This window comes from Neolamprologus multifasciatus, chromosome 8 (assembly GCF_963576455.1).
Source record: "Neolamprologus multifasciatus chromosome 8, fNeoMul1.2, whole genome shotgun sequence".
NCBI classification, from domain to species: Eukaryota; Metazoa; Chordata; class Actinopteri; order Cichliformes; family Cichlidae; genus Neolamprologus; species Neolamprologus multifasciatus.
Genome location: NC_140446.1, coordinates 18649977 through 18671904, shown reverse-complemented (window position 1 = coordinate 18671904; position 21928 = coordinate 18649977). Strand labels below are relative to the sequence as shown.

Genomic DNA, 21928 nt, shown 5'->3' with positions numbered 1-21928 from the left:
GAAGGTACATATTTACACATGTGGACTGTATCTTTTAATACCTCCCCCTCAGTTCCTGCTTGGCTCATTGGAAAAACGCAGAAACTCTTGACTCTGTCCACGTTCTTAGGTGAAGCCAAATTAGCTAAATAGGTCTTAACATTATGAAGAGCTACCTGGGCCCAGAGCTTAGCGAGAACCATTTGTTCTAGAGGAGCTGTTAATCTGACTCCACTTTGAGTTATAACCATACATTTTTGGACTGTGACTATCGCTCACTATTACCCCCATTTACAAAGTCAGTTATGTCCTGTAATATGACAGTGATCCATGAATACAAGAAATGGTGGAATAGCTGATAGAGTATGTTAGAAGTGGACGTTTGGAGAAAAAAACGATTAATACTTATGCTTATATAAAAGCTACCTACATGCCTGTATTATTACCACCCAGACACTTCTGCTGGGATGAGTTCAGAAAGAAAAAGGCGCTGAAATGGAAAGGTGAGCAGAATCAAACGGGAGCTCATCAACACCCACATTTCACACACTTGTTTAGCTGTGACTTGTCAAAATCGTTGCCTGCTCGCAGTATTTTCGGTGTCAGCTGGTGGAAAGGTGGAAACCCTCTAAGGACCCTAGAGAACCGATTGCCATGCACATGCAGCCACACACACATACACCTAAACGCCTCATTTGGTTCAGGCTTGGGTGAAAAAAGTGCACCAGAGTATTAGCTAGAGCTATGCAACAGTGATGCATTCCAACTCTGTGCCCTTTCATCCTATAGATACCACTTAATTGACTTCTCACAACCTCCTAAGACTGGCCTGACTGTCTAATGCACAACAAGCAGCGCTGGCTTTAAAAGCATACCTTTTTCTATTGCAGAATTGCACTGAGGGGAATTCATTTGGGAGAGGGAGAAAATAAACAAAGAGGGCAATTTGGAGCAGAGTGGGCAATGGAAGATTAATGGCCTCCTCAAAACACAGAACAATTGATCATAATGGAACAAAAGAAAGCTGGGCGACACTATCAACGCCAGTAAGAGACTGAGCGATTATACATATTATGTGAGTAATGCCAAAAGAGAATGTGATTATGAAGCAATTGAGCGGAAGATGAAATACGCTGGACCAGCCAAACGGCTCGATGTATCAGCGGAGATGAGCGTCTCAGAAATCAAGTTTTCCGATTCATCCCGTCCCGTCTCGTGGTGTTCTTTCCTGCCCTGTCCTCCTCAATCGGGAAGAGCGGGAGTCCATTAGCAGCCGGGTCAGTGTAGCAGATGTGACAATGCTATACAGCCCTGCAATTCCCCAGGGTTTGGTATGGAGCAAGTGTAGGACAAAAAAACAGATGTTCTGAGCGACTATTTCCAGTGACAGCTTACTGCTGTGGAAGAATACAGCTAGGCTCCATTAGCGACAAGCTTCTACTGTATATATATGAAGCAGAAATGCAAACCCTGAAACAAAATACCCTGTAAATCAGTCCCACAGGGGTGTGGAGCTATGAAAAACCAATACATAAGCAAAATAAACTTGCGCATATTTTTACACGTACACACAAATATTAAGTGCCGTGTATATCAGGGGAATCTGATATAATCTGAAAATCTGGTTGAAAAACAAACAAACAAACACAAAAACTGGCGTGGCTCACTCTCTGCTTAACATTTAGTTGTCATCAAATAACCTTGAAAAGCAATTTTTTAATGCACTTCTAATTGTTATTTGTGGAGTGGATAGAGTCTCATTGCTGTGCTCATTAAGAAGAAACAGGAGAGACGAGTTGTTTCCCCTGACTCTGCAGGCTTTTCATTATTACATACAGGGAGATTTCCCCAAGGGGAAAGATCTGGAGAGTTGCCGTAAGCCATGAAAATAGATGCCAGCAAACTGCAACATATCCGCCATAATGAAAAACTCAAACACCTTGAGCTTTACCGTTTCTGAACGCAACTTCAAATTAATGATTGAACCATTAAGTCGCAGTTGTTTAACGAAGACGTCTCAGAGAGAAGCAGCTGCATTTCAGATGCCCTGATTACAAGCATCTTAAAAAAAAGAGGAACACACTTCTGTGTTCTTGGCAGCTGTTGTTGCAGAAACCAAGTGAGAGTTCAATCTTCTTTATTACATAAAAACAGAAGTAATACATCATAAGGTGACAGAGCTCCAGCGCAAGTGGGTGATCGCACACCTTTAGGTCTTAGTATATTTGTTTCAGCTCATTAACCTCACTGTTTCCTTCAGTTGCTTTTTTTTCCAGGCCCTTCTGGCTCACTTCAGAGCTGTAATGAGGTGGTGCGAATCTTGTCACACTGAAGAACAGGTGCAAAAAGAAAAAAAAACATGTATTTATTGTCCAACATCTAACCTTAGTTTGGAAAAGAAAATAAGAAGTGACGTTCCCATTTGCTACCATGCAGTTTCTCTTTTAGCTTAACTGTTCCTGGTTTCAGATTAAGATTTATTACAAAGTTCTTGACTCGGAGAACACAGCGGTATAAAGTGAAATTGCAAAGTTAATAATGAAGGCTTCTCCAGACTGTAGCATGAATTATGCTCTGTTACATGGAAGGTGGATAAACTTTAATGGGTCCTGACAGCCACTGACATGGTTCTCACTTTGTCAGCCATGTCTAACAGCATTTATTAGTACCTTGTTGATTTTTGTCTCTCAGCGTTATCTTTAAGTCGCTGGACGTGCAAGGTAAGTAAAACTGTCACTAGCGGACACTTAATTTGTGGCCATAAAATCCACCCCAAAGCCGCAAAACCTGCACTCATGTCCGTATGTCTGACTAGTTTGCTTGTGGCATGCTTTTCATTGCATTTAACGCTTTAAGGCAGGAGCTCTGCCATTAGTATAGAAAGAAAAGGGTTTCCTTGAAAAGCTTGCTGAATGCAAGGACGCCTATCCTGGTTGGAAATGTTTTGACTTCTTCGCTGTTGCTCTTCCTGCTCCTTCTTTTGTTGTTGAGAAACAGAAGGAAACCTGCTGTACAGACGCCTCTGAAGTCTCTGCTTTCTTGACATTTTAATGAGCTTTTTGTAACTCTGTTTGCAGCGAGTGAAAGGGAAGCTCGTGTTTTAGCAGACAACAGAGGGTACTGTTGAAAAAACACGACTGCTGTATGATGTTTGGTATTGTACGTGTCAGCACTGCACCACAGTTTAATGCAGTTAGGTGAAGCAGTCAAGCTGGTGAAGACACTGGGTTCAATCCACTAGCACACACCGGTCGCACAAAACAAGCTTGGATTCAGCGCTGCTACAGGACACATGCACATGGACCTCGATTAGGGTGTTTAATAGCAAAACTGCATGCAGAATATGCTTGTGTAATGTTACATGAAGCGTGAAAGTGCAGATTTTAATTTAGGGAGGGTCCTCTGTCTTCAGATGGAGGAGCATTTTAATATTATATTCAGAGTCAAAAGATCTTAAAATATACAAAAACTCTGCTGTTATCACACAAACTTAACCATAACTTATGAAAACAAGGTCATGGGCCAAAAAAAGGAAAAGCTGAGGAACCCTGATTTAGATTTCCTTTTTTCTTGTTGCTTTGTTGCGTGGGCAACAACACAACTTAAGCCGTGCTATCAGCGTGTTTATAGTTAGAGCGAAGTCTCAGAAATAGTACGGGGGATGTTCACTCCTAAATCGGTGCTGCATTGAGGTCTCCCGGCCCAACCAACCAAGTTTAGCACGAGCGAGGCCCTCAGTGCACGCTCCACCTGACCCAATTATATCCAGTCTGAGGGGAAAGATAGCCCACTTTGATCTACACAAGACCGCCAGCCAGGCTTGGGCTGACTGGTCTGGCGCTTAACGCTGCTTTCCTCTGGACATTTTTCCAGCACAGATGTGTTTGACTGCTCCTTAAAGAACTATCGACTGTGCTCGAAACATCAGGTGAGCGGCAAGTAACTTATGGGGGGCACAACTGTGGCCCATTTCTGCGAAGAAAAACAAGAAGGGCAGTCCTTGGTGAGGTTTTTGGCCTGCAGATGAAAGAAGGATGTTTTATGTGAAATGGAGAGCTGGGGGTAATTATTTTAATCATCCATTTAATCACCCAATAGCAGTATTATCGTTTTTTTTTTGTTTTGTTTTGTTTGATCAGCATGAGATAAGCAGCTGATTTAAACACATCTGTTTGTGTTTGATAGGATCACCCCCACCACCACCATCCCCCACCTCCATCCTCGCTGCGGGAATTGCCAGTCTCTGGGTGCACAGAGGATGTATCTACTGCTGGCATTGTTAACCGTCTTTAAAATGAATCCAGTATGCTAGGATTGTCAATTAAACACTCGCATTTCGCCGGATTTTATGAGGCACGGATTTAATTACAGCCTGAAAATGCCAAGCCTCGCAAGGGTAAATGAAGCGAGTAAATTCCTCTGTGGATCTTTTTAAACTTTTGTTTTGGAGAATGTAAACACGAAAACTCACAGGATCTTTTAATTATGCTGTCCAACCTTAATGAGCGCTGATGATGATGCAGGGTAGATCTCAGCTTAGCCCTTCCCCCGTAAACTCATACGTCAGACCATTCATATAAACCCAACTGCCCTCTCCTCTCCATGTTAGTGGCTCATTCTGTCCATTTTACACTGGAGGAGGCCCGGCGTGTTTTTGACGGTTCTTCGTCATTGGTCGTATGAAAAAGGCTGTAGGGTGGAGACCCAGTCAAAGAGAGGGATATAGAGGACAGAACTTGGCCGCTCCACTTTTTCAGGACGTAAAAGTGGGACAATCTGTTCCTTGGATGATCTCCAATTCTACTTTCCGGGGACCGATACACTGAAAATATATCTATACACATGCACTGTCCTACATAGGGAAAGACTGAGAGAGAAAGAGAGAGAAAGAGAGAGAGATTGACAAAAAGAAATATGAAAATGAGCTGAAACGACTGGCCATAAGGTCTTTCCAGTGTAGTGTGCTGGTGATGTGTTTTCTGTGGCCAAAACAAGAGAAAAACTGCAACATGCAAGGATAAGACATTTACAGGAAGATCTTTTAAAAGGTGATGTAGTATAATCTAATAAACTACAGTGGGGATGACAAATTTTGGGCAGATCGAACATGATTCCTGCAGCTTTTATAACTGGTGTTGCCAAAAACGTGACTCTGACTTATTCACCCAAACATGCATGGTGTTTTGGTATTAATAGGTTATTACTACAACTTTGCCAAATAGCAAAATGTACAAGAATATCATAGAAGAGACGGATATAAATAGGGATGACTGTTAGCCATTAACTTTTTCTGTAAACCTCTCCATCCATCCATTTTTGCCCTCTAGGGTCTAAGGAGGACATCCGTCTCTGTCATCATTATCATGATTAATCAGTTCCTGATTCTTCATTACTACCTTTCATTACTGTCTTTGGACCCACACCCGACCAGGATTATGGAAATACTCTTCTCATAGGGTCTAATCATCATGCTGCAGTGCTGATGTCCCAAGGGCAGAGAGACTCACCAACTTCTGAAATCTTAAGCTGTGTTTCGTTTCTGCTCTTACCTTGCATGCATGTTAAATGTTTGTCTGGAGATCGTGATTTATAGCAATTGTAGGATTGCATGACACTGATAAAATATTTCTACAAAGAGCTAGCTTAGCATTACATAATATTCTGTATGTTTAGATGCTAATGGATAGGTTCACAGTTTTCACGTAGCTGTTTGCTCATCATAAGCATGTCTCAGCACAGTTTACTCTGACCGTCAGACTGAGACAACAGTTCTGTTTAATGTGACTCTCTTTGGATGCTAACTTATTACTGCAGCAGGGCTACTAGCACTTTCCCTTTAGCTTCCTGAAAGAGTAATCATTTAAAAATGTTGTTTTCAAATCAGACCGAAGGTAAATATGTTCATATTTGCAGTTAGATCCAGACTTTGCCCCTTTAAAGTGGTCTCGAGCAATAGCTCTTCAGGCTTTCTGAAGGTCATTCAAAGTTTGTCTTTGGGCATTGGTTGCTTTTTACACTAACTTTCTGTCCTCTCCTCCTACCTAAACCATTTTCCAAGGAATGTTTTTTTTTTCTTAACACGTTCTCAGGACTTGTCAATCATTCAAGTATAAAAAGGCACCTTACTCAAGGCAATAACCAGTGTTGTATCCACACATAACAGAGAACTTACCAAGAAAACTATTTTAAATTGAATCTTTAGACGCTTTGTTACCAGCAGCTTGTTGCAAAGCCCATCATTTGTTCCCATTTCTTTAGTTGAATCTAAGAAAAATGCCAAAGATAATTCATTTCATTTCATTTATTTATTTATAAAGCATGTTTTATAACAACAGGGAGCTGACCAAAGTGCTGTACAAAGTAACAGTTAAACAATGACATTGACAACAACGACAGGTAAGAAAATTAAAAGAAAATAAGGATAAAAGAATTGGTAACTCTCACAGTTTTACAGTTTTGAAAGCCAGAGTAAAAAAATATGTTTTAAGATGCGATTTAAAAAGAGTAACAGTTGGGGCCTTTCTAATGTGGAGAGGTAGATCATTCCACATTTTCGGTGCCACAACCGCAAATGCCCGATCTTCTCTATGAACCATCCTAGACTTATGTAAGGTAAGGAGCAGGTGATTGCTTGATCGAAGGGCTCTAGAGCAGCGGTCCCCAACCCCCGGGCCTCGGACCGGTACCGGTCCGTGAGTCGTTTGGTACCGGGCCGCGAGAGTTGAGGCTCAGGTGTGAAATGTATAGTTTTCAGGGTTTTTATCGGTTTTCAGCGTTATTTTGTTATCGTTTACTCAGTTTTCCTTGGTCTTTTCACGTGTGTTATGAATAAATTTTCTTTTTTTGGTACCGGTACTAGTTTTATTTTGTTGTATTTATCCGCGACACCTTAAAGGCCGGTCCATGAAAATATTGTTGGGCATAAACCGGTCCGTGGCGCAAAAAAGGTTGGGGACCGCTGCTCTAGAGGGCATGTAAAGCTGCAATAGGTCAGACAAATAGTCTGGTGCCTGGCCAATTAGCACTTTATAAGTCAAAAGTAAGATTTTGAATTTAATTCTAAAACGCACTGGAAGCCAATGAAGGGAAGCAAGCACCGGAGTAATATGATGGTGTTTCTTCACACGGGTCAAAAGGCGAGCTGCAGCATTCTGTACAAGTTGGAGCCGGGCCAAGCTGGACTGACTGACACCTACATATAGTGAATTGCAGTAATCCAGTTGAGATAAAACAAACGCATGAATTGCTCGTTCCAAATTTCTAAAAGATAAAAAAGATCTCACTTTGGATTGATAATACAGTTTATGTAGGTAAACTGGAGGTGTGTCAAATTACACAAATTACACAAGAACTGACCTGAAGACCAGTGGAAACAGGTCTGATGTGATGAATCCAAATTTGACATTTACTTCAAATTATTGTCAGGTTGTACACAGGGCATCAGGAAAAGCTACAACAGTGAATGCTTACAGTCATCTGTAAAACACAGTGGAGGCTCTGTCATTGTTCGGGACTGTATTTCAGCCAGTGGTGTTGGATCTTCTCTAAATTGATGAGATCTGGAACGAGTTTGATTGACCACAGCTTCATTTTTTAACTTGACAATAATCCCAAACTTACTGCCAAAGCAGTAAAAGCATATATGAGTTATAGATTGGCCTCCCCAGAGATCAGACCTCAACATTATTGAAGCAGTGTGGGAACAAAAGGCAGCCAACTTCCAAAAAAGTGCATTGAATCTCTTTCAGGAGCTATTCCTGAAGACTACTTTAAGAAATTTTAAGAAAACTGCCTAAGAGAGTTCAGGCTATGTTGAAGAATAAAGGTGATCCTACCAAATATTGACTTTCATGCTCATTAGAATTGTAGATACCTTTTTTTTTTGCTCAATGTCAATAAATCATTGCACCTATTTTCCATCTTCATGGCAAAATGATGAGAGTTGGCTCAAAGGCATTTGCACAGTTCTGTGGCTGAAATGCCAAGAAAAGCTTTGAGAAGTTTCTTATAAAAATGACTACTGCCTAGTTCATTGTTAAGGTTTCTCCTTTTCTGAAAATGCATCAAGATGAAAAAGAAAAACGTCAACTAAATTAAGTGTCAAATGGAGAAAAAAGTACGTATGGCTGCTCGGATACGGATGATGGATCGGCTTCCTCACTGGCTCATCTTACCCCACAGTCCGCTCAAATTAAATCTAAATTCCTTCCTGAAATTACAAGCAAAATAGGTAACAGCACAAATTATGGACGAAGAGAAAAAAAAGTCATATTGAAGAACAATTCAAGTAAGTGGCTGAAATGAGAACTGTGAGTTTTGCACAAAAAGACTGTTCTGTCAGAGAGGTGAAATTCATTTCCTTATTACACCGCTTTTCTCCCAAGAGGAAGAAAAGTCAAGACGAGATGTGAGATGATGGCCAGCAACAGAGACAGGAGAGTGAAACAGCCGGCAGAAGGAGACTGACTGAGCTATTGTTGTTGCAGGAGTGTAGGAGTTGAGTGACACGATGGAGAAGGCAAAGACGCAAGTCTGACATCCATGACGGCTAAGAGGAGAGTTTTCGGACTTGTGATTAGAGTTTCACAGTTATATTATTAATCCATTTTACATAATGCTCATCGTTTCCCATTTTTAGCCTAACTGTACTGTGTGTGTGTTTGGCTTTCGCATTCACGCCTTTTCCACCCTCTTTTTTTCCCCTCCCTCCCCATCCCACGTCTCTTTTCTCTCCCAATCTGATTACTCTGCTTTATGCAAACTGCAGCTCTCTCTGTCTCTCCCCCTTGTGTATTCCCCTTTCGCTTTTACATCCCAGTTACAAACATGTAGTTGACTCCTGCCTACTCTCAGCCTGTCCTCCTCCTTCCTTTATCTTGCATTGTGTTGTTCAATATTTGATGAGACTTTGTTCATAAATCAGCCTCCTCTATTCCCTCACGGTTTATTTGAATGATAGTGTTAATCTTTAAAACCTTGCAAGTGTTAACACGCTGTTCTTTGTCAGCTTTTGATCAGAGACACTTTCAGCCTAAAATGTGATGCCACATGTAAATCACACATGACAATGACCAGAGGTGGTTAAATATGCCCTGAATGATTCAGGTAACTGATAATTCAGTAGGAGAGCTCTTTTGGTTCTTGATAGGCACTGAGCGACTTTCTCCAGAGCCCTTGTTGTTATTGCTTTTGGTGCTTATTTGTTTTCCCAGATTCATCAAAGTTCCTGCAATTTTTTTCTCTAAACCCATCCTTTGGTTTTGTCCTCCAGTCTTCCTTCATTTACTTGTTCTGACAGACATTGGATTTGCACTGAAAGGGCCCACCCTGTCACTCTCTGAGAGTCTGTGGGAATTGACCACGGTCACTCTGCTTCCCTCTGCGCTATGCTTTCGCTCAGAAATGCTCAACCAGCAGACTTTCTTTTGGCCAGTGAGATGATCATTTCTCATATATCCACTCCGTCTTTCAAACACTATAGACACTTAAAATCCGATTGTTTGGAACCAACCATCAAATAATATCTGTATTCTTCCACAGAATGAAACAATCATACACACATAGTGCAACGGTGTAAAGTGTGGTCACTTTTCATTGTTATATGGAAAAAAACTATTTCTGAGCCAATCTCTCTCCATAACTCTCACTCTTGTAATATTTTGAAAGGTCTTGGTATACACACTTGTTTTAGACAGCGATTTCTCTAATCCCAAACCAAACTTAATCTGTGTTCAGTCATCACCAATCCAGGGGTTAGGATCCTCATACATCTGGAGTTGCTTCAAATAAAGGAGGTATAAAAATGTTGTTTTTTCTGAACTGTGAAACGCCAACTTGTAAAGATAAACATATCAAAATTGGGATTTTTTTTTCAAGACAAAACGGTTGTCTCAAACCTATAGACTGTATATAAGAGGTGGCCATGCATTCCATTATATATATTTAGCAGGCAAACCATTTACCGTAAGGCTATTTTAGAAGCCTGAATAAGACACAAAACTCTTTTCTGTATGTTTTACTCTCAGCTTATCTATCCTGTCATCCTGTGTAAATGAAGGCTAAAAAGCCCAAAAATTATATTAAAAATTTAAACTAGCGACCCAGTAGTCTACATGCCTCTCAATGACCTTTAGCTTTGACACCATCTCAGTTTTTTTTTAACTAGACCTCATGATGTGCCAAACTGTGAAATAGAGAGACGCTGCATGCTCATTTGCAATTTGTCAGTCAAAAATATACTTTGTTTTTCTGAACACTAAAGGGAGCAAACATGTATGAATTAGCTTTATGTACTGTAACTAGAGACTGAGAACATGAATTCATCAGGAAAGTGATTATTGTGGTCATAGTAAAGAGAGCCCGGGGCCCTCTTCTCCAACCAGGAGCCATTCCCTGCCAACTATTAGAAAGAGAGCAGACATCCCCACTGACTTTACTTTTTAGATTTGAAAGCTACATCTACCTTTTATATATATATATATATATATATATATATATATATATATATATATATATATATATATATATATATATATATATATATATATATATATATATATATGCCTTTTTTTTAAACAGAGAATAAAACCTGAACCTCTTATCCAAAATGGTACATAACACCTGCCTCTAACCTTGACCAACCATCAACATGCAACACCTTAGGATTTTTCTTCTGTCACCTGCCTGTGGCTGGAGACATCTGTGGTTTTCTCAAAAATGTTCAAAACAAAAACATAAACACTTCAAACTGTGTAACAATCAGGAATTACAAAAGCAGCATCCATGTTAGAGTGTTTTAAAAGTGAGTATGCTCTTCATCAATGTTCCTGTTGGGTGTCCGGCTCTTGGCTGGCTTCTTCATCTCTACATTATTGTTTATGTCCATTGCAGGCCACTGTAAGCTGTGCCAGACACCTGTCGATGTCCTTGGTCCCCAATAGAGGTTGATAAGTCAAAAGTCCTAGATCACTTAATGCCCCGTTAACCCTCATCAGCACGTTTTCTACATAATCTATTAATAACCGATTGAATTATCTGCATGTTGGTAATCTGTGATTGATTGACGTTAGATCTGTGTCCTGATTCGAGTTGTGCTCCATCTGTCCATCTGTGCATTCTGATTCTCATCCATGTCAGACTCAGCTCATAAGATATTCAGAGCACCACTCTGCAAATGAAACAGTGGGAGATTCCCTGCATCACTCCCCATCATTAGGGCGGCTGTTGGCAATGGTCCAGATCTGCATGATGGCAAAGCCCTGTAGCCAGACTTCACCACAGAAAAACCAGGACAAAACATACGGAGGCACCAGTATGCCAAATCTGAAGCATGAAGATGCAATGGAACAAGCTTAAAGCAAAAATCCACCCTAAGACACATTTTTTTGAAACAGCTGTTAGTGATCAGAGAGAAAGGTACTCTTCCTAGACTTTATGTCTGCACTCATGAAGGAAGACGGTGGCTTCTCCCTCCTTTGTTCCTGTTGAAATTCTGCTTCTCCTCAAAGTGCCAAGAAGTGCTTTCTTAAGAAAGAATACAATTCTCCAACTCTTCTTTACCGTACTGTGTAAAGTTGTGAGGTGTAATGCCATATTGCAGTTTTTCCTTCCCACTGTCACCAGTGCTTGCTCATAGGGGCACATATGATTGTTGGGTTTTTCTCTCTATGTGTTATTGTAGGGTCTACCTTACAATATAAAGCACCTTGAGGTGACTGTGGTTGTAATTTGGTGCTGTGTAAATAAAATTGGATTCAAATGAATTGAATATGTACAGTACACAAATAACTAAACTGAAAGTTCACTAGACCAGAAAACCCTTCCTCCACAACGCTTCCTTTATTTTAATGAAGGAGCATGACTATTTCTTTTAGCTGGAAAAGTAAATATAATTTGGGCATTTTCTTAAAACTATGTCAACAACTGCAAATCCAGTCAGTACACTCAGATGTGGCTTTCCAGAAGCTGCTGATTCACTGAGTTATTTACAAACCTTTGCTGTGTAAAACCCCAAGCCCCCTTCAATCTGGTGTAGACGGCTATTAAGAGAAAACAACCCAATTCCTGTAACAAGCCCTCATGGTCTGATAATGGTCTGATCAGCAAAGCTTAAAAGCTGTCCAATGAGAATATGTTGGATGTTGTGCAGATTCATGCTTATTAAAAAAACACCATTTTTAATCTGGAGTATACTGCCAGCCATCCTATCCTTCATATCCTGTTGGTGAACCATGCAGACATGCTGGAGGTCAACACGTTTGCATCAAAGGGTGTCAAATCCTGCACTAAGGGTTACGATTAGGAAAAGTTAAGAAAATGATGCTTACCCCGTGATTTAGCACAGACACCAAGGGGCTCTTTATAAGCATCCAGATAAGACACCTGCCACCCTGTTGCCTAAACCTGTTACTTCATGGCACAGGAGACCTTGTGTGAAATTTGGAAATGCCACCAGCTTTGTCAAAACAGCTCCATTTGACACCTTGGGAATGAAAACAGGCTGTCAAGGATGAAGGATAGGGCAAGGTCAACAAGTTAAATTGTATTTAACAGTAACAGAGTGCAAGGGTGGAATTTTCCTTTAAGAAGCGCACATTTAGCTGTTAGCCCTGGGCTGTGCCTCAAACATAGGTCTCCTCCATTGTCACAAAATACCAATGATCTTGACCTCGTGTGATGCTAGATCGCATCTCCAACTCACTCCCTCCTGCAGAAAACCTGTGATGCAAATTCACAGAGTTTATATTTAGCCTGTCTTTCATAAGTCTGCTATTCCCAGACGCATTCCCAGTGGCTAAATGGAAAATGTGGACCAGCTCTGTGCTATTTCACACATGTGGACTTATTAGCATTGCCAGTGGCTAGAGTTTCTATTACTGCACGTGTCTTTTATGTACTTGAATTACTCATATTCCAGCATTACTAAGTTCACTCTCTCAATCAAAGCAAAGATACGAGTCAAATGACCGACATTTACTCCCTTTTCTGCCTTTTTTTCCTACAGCATGTTTCTAAGGATGAAGCCAGTCTCATGGGATAGCCATGTTTTGTCTCCATGACAGCTAGATCACTCAGCCCTCTCTGCAGTGACCTCTGCACAGCAAAGGATGCTGGGAAATAATGAGCACTTTTATCCCAGTCAGGATGACAAAGATGGGGAGGATGAGGAGGAGGAAGAGGAGCAGGGAAGAGAAAACAGAAAAGAAGAAGGTGAACGTGACATGGAGAATGGACGACTAGAGTATCTGGAGGAAAAGGAGATGACAGGAGGACGACAATCCTGGGAAGGGAAAGGCGGTGAGGTGGTGAAACCAGCAGCCATTGTGGTCGGTCGACAGAGAGTAGATCGGCCACTGAGGCCGGGCAATCACGGCAACAGGGGGATCCCTTACATGCCCAATATAGCCCCGCTACATCATCAAGCTGCCAATAAGCAGCAGTATTTCATGGCAGCAAAGAAACGAGCCTTCATGGAGCGCAGCATGACCACAGTGGCCCCACTGGAGGACACTTACTTGACCATGATGGTGTTCCGCATTGGAATCCCCGACATCAAACAAACAGTAGGTGCATCAAAGACACTGCTCATAACGTGTGTGTGAAATTCATGAAAGGCGGAGGCCCGCACAGCCGTCCCTGGAGCTTCTTGACTGATCATTTAAAAGTGAATAAAGTAGCTGAAGCAGAATTTTTTGAAGAAAAAAACTTGTCAAAACCAGTCCAAATCAAACAGTTTAAAAGTTTAGTTCTCCCTGTCAAAGAAAAAAGAAAAAGAAAGAAGTCTCCCTCACACTGCACTGGAGGTCTTTCCAAATGAGGAAGTAGTTCAAGCCAAGTCTCCCTGGTATTACTGCCTCAGAGACAGGGAGCTTTAATGTGACAAACAGAATTTCAAAAATAATATCTCAGGCTATTTAAACCATTAAGGCAGGTATACATTTAGTTAATGTTGCTGTTTCTGATTCTGATGTTATGATCAACTGCAGACAAAAAACTCCAAAAATGTATTTTTTATATTTGTGACTATTAAAAAAAAGAAAAGGACAACAGCCATTTAATGAGAGCTGAACACTGGGCTTTGGTCACCACCTTCGCTATTACCTCCCCTAAAACTCAGAAGCTTTTCAGTTTTCTCCCTGTCTTTTGATTTGCTTCCCTCCCTTCCCGCTTCTCTTCTAAAATCCAGCCGTTTTCCATCCTTTGAGTTAAAACACGTCAAATAATACTGGTGCGTTGCTGATTCTACATCTGTTTCAAATTATTCACAGAAAACACCACATGGGTGGCTTGAAGCATACAATTTTTTTTATATAAGTCAAACAGTGTGCACAACTGTAGAAGCACATCTCTAATTTCAAGGCTTTTCCATTCCAGCTATCCCACGGGCTCAGAGATGAGTCCCAAAGGGAAGTAGGAACTCACACAGAGCTCAGCTTGTGCTGAGCACCCTGCAAGGGAAAACATATTCAGTCAACAACACCATGCAAGCATCTGCCTTGGGTCAGGTGGTCATAATTAGCTTCCAAAACTGAAGTTAGTCTCATTTCACACTTTGAAGCAGCTCTCAGCCTTACGGTGGCAGCAGGCGAGAATTGGCCAGCCCACACGCACCATATCCAGGTGAGAATGGATATATGGATATATGGATGTAACCCCTCCCCCATCCTCCTTTCTCCATTTTCAACTCCCTGAACATGCCAACTGTTCTACATGTCAGCTAATCTGCCCTCAATACAACAGTAATTGCTAATTATTTAATAGGTTTTTAATGAGTTTTGGGAGAGCTGAGGAAGTGAGTGACTGTCGAAGGGAAGAAATATGTGGAAGGCGTCTCTGTTCTCAGGTTTCCATCAGCCACAGGCAGCGTACCGAGATCCACACATCACTGACAAACACTCGGCACTGCAAACCCGGAAGCTGAAGTATTATTGAACAGAATAAAAAAGGGATAAAGAGAGGGGCTGAATATTAGGAGCTACTTAGACAGACTGAAGGGGGGGGGGGGGGATGAAAAGACAGGAAAATATGTGCTGTAATAGCGCACACTGAAGATCTAAATAATAAAAACTGCCAGAAACATCTCAGGGAAACTGCATTAAAGAAGAAACGATGAGGAGAGAAGCAGCACTGTTATATACAGTATACATTACATTAGACCTCACTCAGAGGGATTAGCCACTCTATCTCTGTTTTACACACACACACACACACACACACACACACACACACACACACACACACACACAAGAAAAACCACTACACTGCACAAGTGCACTCCAATAAGAAGGCACACACAGACAGTTTATAGCTCACTTATATGCATGCACATACACACAGTCATGCTCATCCCTATCATGTGGTTAACCTCCCAGGGACCACCAAGACATTGCTACGGCAACGGGTGCCTGCCTCCACTAATGAACTGGTTGCCATGCCAATAGAGTTTGCTACACTATCAAATAGTGCAACCGAGTGCGGGCTCGAGGGGGGCAGAAGGGACATGGAAGTGTGCTGAGCTGTGCAGTTTTGCTCACAGCCCTCTGAAATGGAACAATAGTATGGATACATACATCTCTCACACCTCTCAGCTCTCCTGCTGTTCAAGCTTCCAATCAGCTCGAGCTCCGGGTCCAGAAAGATGCCTTTCCTGTGGAACTGCACAGAAATGGAAGAATATGAGGAAATGGACAATGCAACAATCACAGTGAAATCTTTATTAGGACATCCACACACACACATAATACATCCGAGGCGTTTTGTAATTGGGTGTATCCACAAAGTTTGCTCCTCCTCTTCTGGATAATGGAGTAAACTGGACAAGGAGGGAATAGCAAAATATTTATCTATGCATGTGAGTTTTACTTCTTTATTAGCAGAGAAAATCAAAAAATATGGTATAAAAATGAAAGTGAAATAGATCCAAATAACCTGATACCACAGACTAAAAGGACAGAATGAGTCATCTTATAATTCATGAATGTGGCAGGTGATTCATTAAAAGTAATGCATTCATATTTTGCACGTCACACTCATATACATTCATCATGCACAAACTCCTTTTAGCCTTCAGAACTGCCTTAATTCTTCCTGGCTCAGATTCAACAAAGTGGTTAAAACATTCATCAGAGATCTAGATCTCCATATTGACATGATAGCGCCACACAGCTGCTGCAGATTTGTCAGCTTCACACCCATGACTTTGGAGGCAATTTGAATACAGTGAGTGAACTCAGGGTCATGTTGAAGAAAGTAGTTCAAGATACGTGTTGTCCTGCTGGAAACAGCCATCGGAGAATAGACTGTGGTCATAAAAGGACTGCAGACAGGCTGCGGTGTTTAAATAATGCTCGGTTGTTACTAAGGGGGCCAAAGTGCTCTGAGAAAATATTCTCCACACCATTACCTTAACAGTTAATACAAGACAGGACTGATGGGACTCATTAAACACGGAAATGCTTTTCCAGTCTTCTGTTGGAAACTTTGATGGGGTGTGCATTCAGAGATGCTCTTCTGCATATCTTGGCTGTAACGAGTGCTGACTGGAGATAAAACTTATGTGTAAGTTCAATAAGCAAGATCAGCTTCTAGTCTGTTTTTACATCGCTATCACTTTCCCACGCTCTCAGTACTTACATCATTACACTAGTCCAGTCATCTTTTTATTTACCTTCTTTGAGTCAATCAGCCACCACTCTGCGTGGTTTAAATCTCAGTGCTCTGTCATTCTTCCTTTCAGACTCTCATTCATGCAACCCACCTCGTTTCCATCTCCACCTCACTCTCAGTCTTCATCTTCATCACCATCAACATCTAGACTCCGGGGGTCCTGCATGTCCTAAATCCTATCACCTATGGGATTCTGTTCTGCCATGATGGGTCATCTGAATCTAACCGCCAGATTAATTTCTTCATCTCAAGAAATCATGTTCAGTTCTTCCAAACAATCTCTCCTCGTTGAATTACTGTTGCTTTCCTATCAGCTCAAGGAAGTCTCACCAAGACCGCTGGTGTCAACAAGGCATTTTCAAGTAGAGAACTGGCCAGCTCACTCACAGGATATTTTCTCTTGCTAACATCAGTCTCTGTAAACCTCAGAGATGGTTGTGTGGGAAATCCCCACATTAGATGAGTAGTTTAAAAAAATAATCAGACCAGCACATCTGACACGAACAACTTTATTACATCCAAAGTCCCATAAATCACCTTTCTTCTCCATTCTGATGTTTGACCTTCAGCATGTCGTCTTAGCCATGTCTACACGCATAATACATTGAGTTAAATGCATATGGGTCATGTATCTAAATTTCTTAAATAAAAAAAGGACCTTACTACTTTGATTTTATTGAGTAAATTACAAAAACACTGCAGCACTATAGTGCAGTTAGCGATCCACAAGGGCATCCTGTAAAGCTATCTAACGTACAGACAGCTAACTGGGTTCATCAATTTGAAACACTAGGTTGTTCTTGGTGCTCAAAGCACTGAAAATATCCATTAAAAATGTTTCGACAGAGGTACACTACAACAGCTGTAAAACCTGTATATTTTTAACCACTGTTTCAACCTCAGTACAGGTGTACTATCGCCCTCTAACCCCGCCCCTGTCCTGTCCATTGTCTGACAGAGATGTCTCCAGTTTGATCAGGACTGCACAGTGTGGAACGCTAAGCAGCAGATCATCTGCTCCCTCAGTGAGTCCCTATGGGACGTCTACAACTATGGCCTCTTCCAGCCAGCTGGAGAGGGACGGGACGCCAAGTTCCTGGAGGAGGAGAGACCCCTGAGAGACTACTCACAGTCCTTCGAGAAAGGGGTGCCGTACCTGGAGGTAGGAAAGGGAGCTGTGACCCAGTGTAAGGCCCCCCTTAGAGCATCACTTGTTTCTCTTTTTCTTAAAATGATGTAAAATGATGTAAAATCTAATATTGATTGATTGATTTTTGTATAAATACTGAAAACAATTTAATTTCTCAGAACAGTGATGATGTATTTGTAGTTCTTCAGCTGGAAGTAATCAAATATCAGATTCCCCTAATTCCTGCTAAACTTACAGAAGTTGTGACCTAAGTGCACTTGTTATTACTCTACAGTGGTGTTGTATAGATTCTTTTATGGGTTTTGAATAATCTTGCTAAAAATTAGTGATCAAAAAAGCAAACGTAAATACAGATATGTTTTTAATGTTTTGTCATTTCTGTAGAGAAATGAAGTATCCTATATGATACTCTGAAACTTTAAAGAAAGTTTCAGAGTAAAGAAAGTCTCTAATTGCAGGCAACTCCAAATTGCATTGTGTTTATTAGAATCCCCCTGCATCACAGAGTGAGTGGACTGCGTAAATTAAATCCTTACAAAACTGGATGGATTTAAATGCATTACGTATATTATGTAACCTGCTAATTACATTGTATTGCCTGGCTTTTTGGTAAGTGGGTTGTGAGTCAGCACGAATCTGAGGTTTCCTGCTGTAATACAATTATCTCACAGTGCCCTCTGGTGGCTCAGCTCCTGTATGTGCTGCTGAGTTGGGCGGGGCTGGAAAGAGCGTCTTCTTTAGCTCAAAAGTTTAGCTTCAAATTAGAATGTTTATATTCCTCAAAACGTTTGAGATGGGGTCCTGTCTGCATACTGATGAGGCCTTGTAACTGCACTCTCCACACACCCCACAGCAGACTGCATAGAGTTTAGGCGTTTTTGACACTAAAGTAAAGACAGGGTCAGTTAGAGTCATGGTAAGGAAAGTCATATTAAAGGAAGTAGAAACAAACAGAATGTATTATTAGCATCAGTTTAAAAAAAGCATTTGTTCCACTAAGTACAGCTACCTGTTAGTTCCTGTTGTAGTGCTGCAGTTGTTTTACTGAGACTTTTAGGGCTGATTGCCTTTGTATTGTGGCTGCTAAACCCATCTTTGTTTGGTTTTCTGGGGCATAGTGCGAGGTGCAGCTCAGCTCTGAGCTGCCAGAGAGAAATTTCTTACCTCAAAGCTCCTCAGCTGTTAACTGATTTGGTGTGAGGACTACACACCCAGTCAGGTGGTTTCCAAGTAAAAAAAGCAAAACCAGCCAAACACAGTACACTCATTAGTCTCATCTGTTCAAGAACAAATTTTAGGCTGATGGTTTTTCCCCTTCTGATCTTTATTCCTTCCAAAATAGAGACATTAAGAATATGACACATTAACACTCTGCTGCCTCAACACAAGAACATCAGTGGAAAACAATAGAAAAAATATTTTAAAATGAGCAGTTTGCAATGCGTTCAGGCCCTTTTACTCTGTGATAAACCAGTCTTAGAATAACGCAGTGGGGCATATAATCAGTGTAATGAGGGACTAATGTGCAGTCTGTCAGTTCCTGAGATGTAAATCACCTTATATGATAAATTAATCTTGTCAGTGTGATTTAAAGAAAACTGCATTAATAGTATTATTATTTTAAATGTCATTAATCAAACCTTAACCAACGCATTGTGGAAAAAAAGCCCCCATTAATCATTAATCTAACTTAATAGAGCCCTTCCCTAGATCCTTTCTAAAGCTGTGCGCACAAACCGCTCATTTGCATCACTTTGCTTGCGCTTAAATTATCCTAATTGAAACATCAAATCCAACTTATTACATTGTGAGGCTGAAGGGTTAACCATTTTTAGCCTTTTTCCAAAACGTAAAAACAAATCTGACTCTATTTGAATATTTTAAAGAAGCCAATTATGGAGTCATTCTAGCGACTCCGAGTGGGAGAACAGATCTCTGGAAACAGCGAGAGTTCAGCAACATCTGACAAGAATAATGGTGCTTTCTCTGAACTACGGTTTCACAGCACAAATTGTAATCATTTTGTTATATCCTCCAGTGTAGGCTGTCACCAAGAAACTGAACAGCTAAGTACCATTATCCTCATTTTCATGTGTGCTATGTTTTCCGGTCTTCAGTTTAGGTACAAAACCAGAGTCTATAAACAGACCAATCTGGATGAAAAGGCTCTCGCTAAACTCAGCACAAAGGTATTTCTTTTTTTTTGTGTGTGTTTTTTGAACTTTGTTGTTTTGTGCTTAATTGCATTCAGCAACATCTTTCCCTACACTCAGGCCAGTCTGAAGAAATTTTTGGATTACATTCAGACCGGAGCAATAGACAAAATGGGAAAAGTCCTCGATAAAGGACTTGATCCAAACTTTCACGACCCTGACACCGGAGGTGAGTTTTACCTTTATTCTTTGCCAGTAATATTTAGCAATATCAAGAGCATACGAAGGTGAACTTTCATTCTCACCTTCTCTGTGGGTCAGAAACCCCCCTCACTGTGGCCATGCAGTCTGGCCTGTCGGTGGAGGGCATCAGGGTCCTGGTTCAGGGCGGCGCTCACTTGGACTTCAGAAGCAGAGACGGCATGACGGCCCTGCACAAAGCTGTTAGGGCTCACAATCACGCTGGGCTGCTGGTAAGGGCTAAAAAAGTTAGAGTCACACGCATGCAGAGTACAAACACACTCAAGTAGAGTGGGTGGTGTGGACAAAATAAATTAATACGGAATAATGATTCTAATTAAAGGATAAAAGCAAAATAGCATAAATGCCCCATGGAAACAGGCTGTTACCTTTGAAGATAATTACAGAGGTGGGTCATATGATAATAATTTCTGAGTGGTTTTCTCTTGGCTTTATGTCTCTCGCGTTCTTATTGGTTAGTGTACACTTGTGAGCGCTGTTCCTTTTCTTTGAATAAACTACGAGAATTTTCCTCTTTTGTAGTTCTGAGAATTGCCTCAGCTGCGGGTTTAGTCACACACCAAATGTTTTGTAATGTGTATAATTGTGATAACATTTCTTTCTCTTCTCCTTTTTTTAATAATTATTATATAGACAACACCGCCTCCACCATACACACACGCACATACATATACACCCCACCCCCACTCATCACAATAACTTTGTACCACATGCACTTGTGGTACATGTGATGTACTTATATAAGAAGCCAAACTATCTGTAACATTTCATATTCCTGTTGCATTGTTTTAGTATTTGGTTTAATAATCGCTGTGAAGAAAATCTATTAAGCCTTTGTTATATTTTACTACTCTACACATTCACACACACTTGTTCTTTGCCCTCCGTGTGTCAACTTGCCAGGCTCTCTTGTCCCTCGGAGCATCTCCAGACTCCAAAGACCGCTGTGGCCTGACCCCGCTGTACCACACTGTGGTGACAGGGGGTGACACTTCCTGCTGTGAGACCTTGCTCTATTACAGGGCAAAGCTTGGCACAAGGGACGAGAACGGCTGGGACGAATCCCATCAGGTAAGCTTAGATTTTTAATCAGCTACAAATGCAAATCAATCACCCTGTGCGCCTCTTTGCAGATTCCCACGATTCACAGTTTTCATCATGTCTGTTTCATCATAGTTAAATCCCGTCTGGTTTCTGTCTCCTTCATGTTAACTTAAGCAATGCACCAACATTTCCCTTTCTTATTTATGTGACTGATGAGATCTACCATCACCTTCAGTGTCTCTCAGCCTTTTCTCACACCTCTCTCCTCCCTGCCTTCCTCACTCGTCTCTCCATTCTCTCTCCTTCCTCCCCTCCTTCTCTCTCTCCATAGCACAGGGATGAAGAGGAGTTTGGAATGGAAGAAATACATAAGGTACCCTTCATCCCACCATCCCTTCATCCCTAACAGAAAGCCATGCTGTGACTATTACGTAAATAAACCAAAAGGGAATGAGGTGACCACACTGTTTCCTCGAACCTGTTCACGTCTCGCTCATCTTCAGATGAGTCCAGTGCAGAAAGAGCATTGTATCTTAGCTCTTTCTCTCAGCGTAGATATGTGTGCATTGCCTACATTATGTCTCTGTGACATTCTGGGAAATTTGTGTTTGCACTGCAAGCCGGTTGTCATGGTATTTTATTTTGGTTTTGCCGTGCTCTGTGTTTTCTTTACTTT

General features: G+C 41.2%; 1 protein-coding gene across 1 annotated transcript in view; it reads left to right on the top strand.

The window, feature by feature from the left end:
* The window catches only part of LOC146512925 (SH3 and multiple ankyrin repeat domains protein 1-like), a 50857-nt gene that overhangs the window by 1576 nt on the left and 27353 nt on the right, over nucleotides 1–21928 (top strand). The window contains exons 3-9 of the mRNA XM_085169556.1: nucleotides 10870–13541; nucleotides 17603–17806; nucleotides 19912–19983; nucleotides 20068–20176; nucleotides 20269–20420; nucleotides 21112–21279; nucleotides 21584–21625. Coding sequence (XP_085025682.1) covers nucleotides 13086–13541; nucleotides 17603–17806; nucleotides 19912–19983; nucleotides 20068–20176; nucleotides 20269–20420; nucleotides 21112–21279; nucleotides 21584–21625 — 1203 coding nt within the window. The 5' untranslated portion in view covers nucleotides 10870–13085. The remainder of the gene's footprint in view (nucleotides 1–10869; nucleotides 13542–17602; nucleotides 17807–19911; nucleotides 19984–20067; nucleotides 20177–20268; nucleotides 20421–21111; nucleotides 21280–21583; nucleotides 21626–21928) is intronic.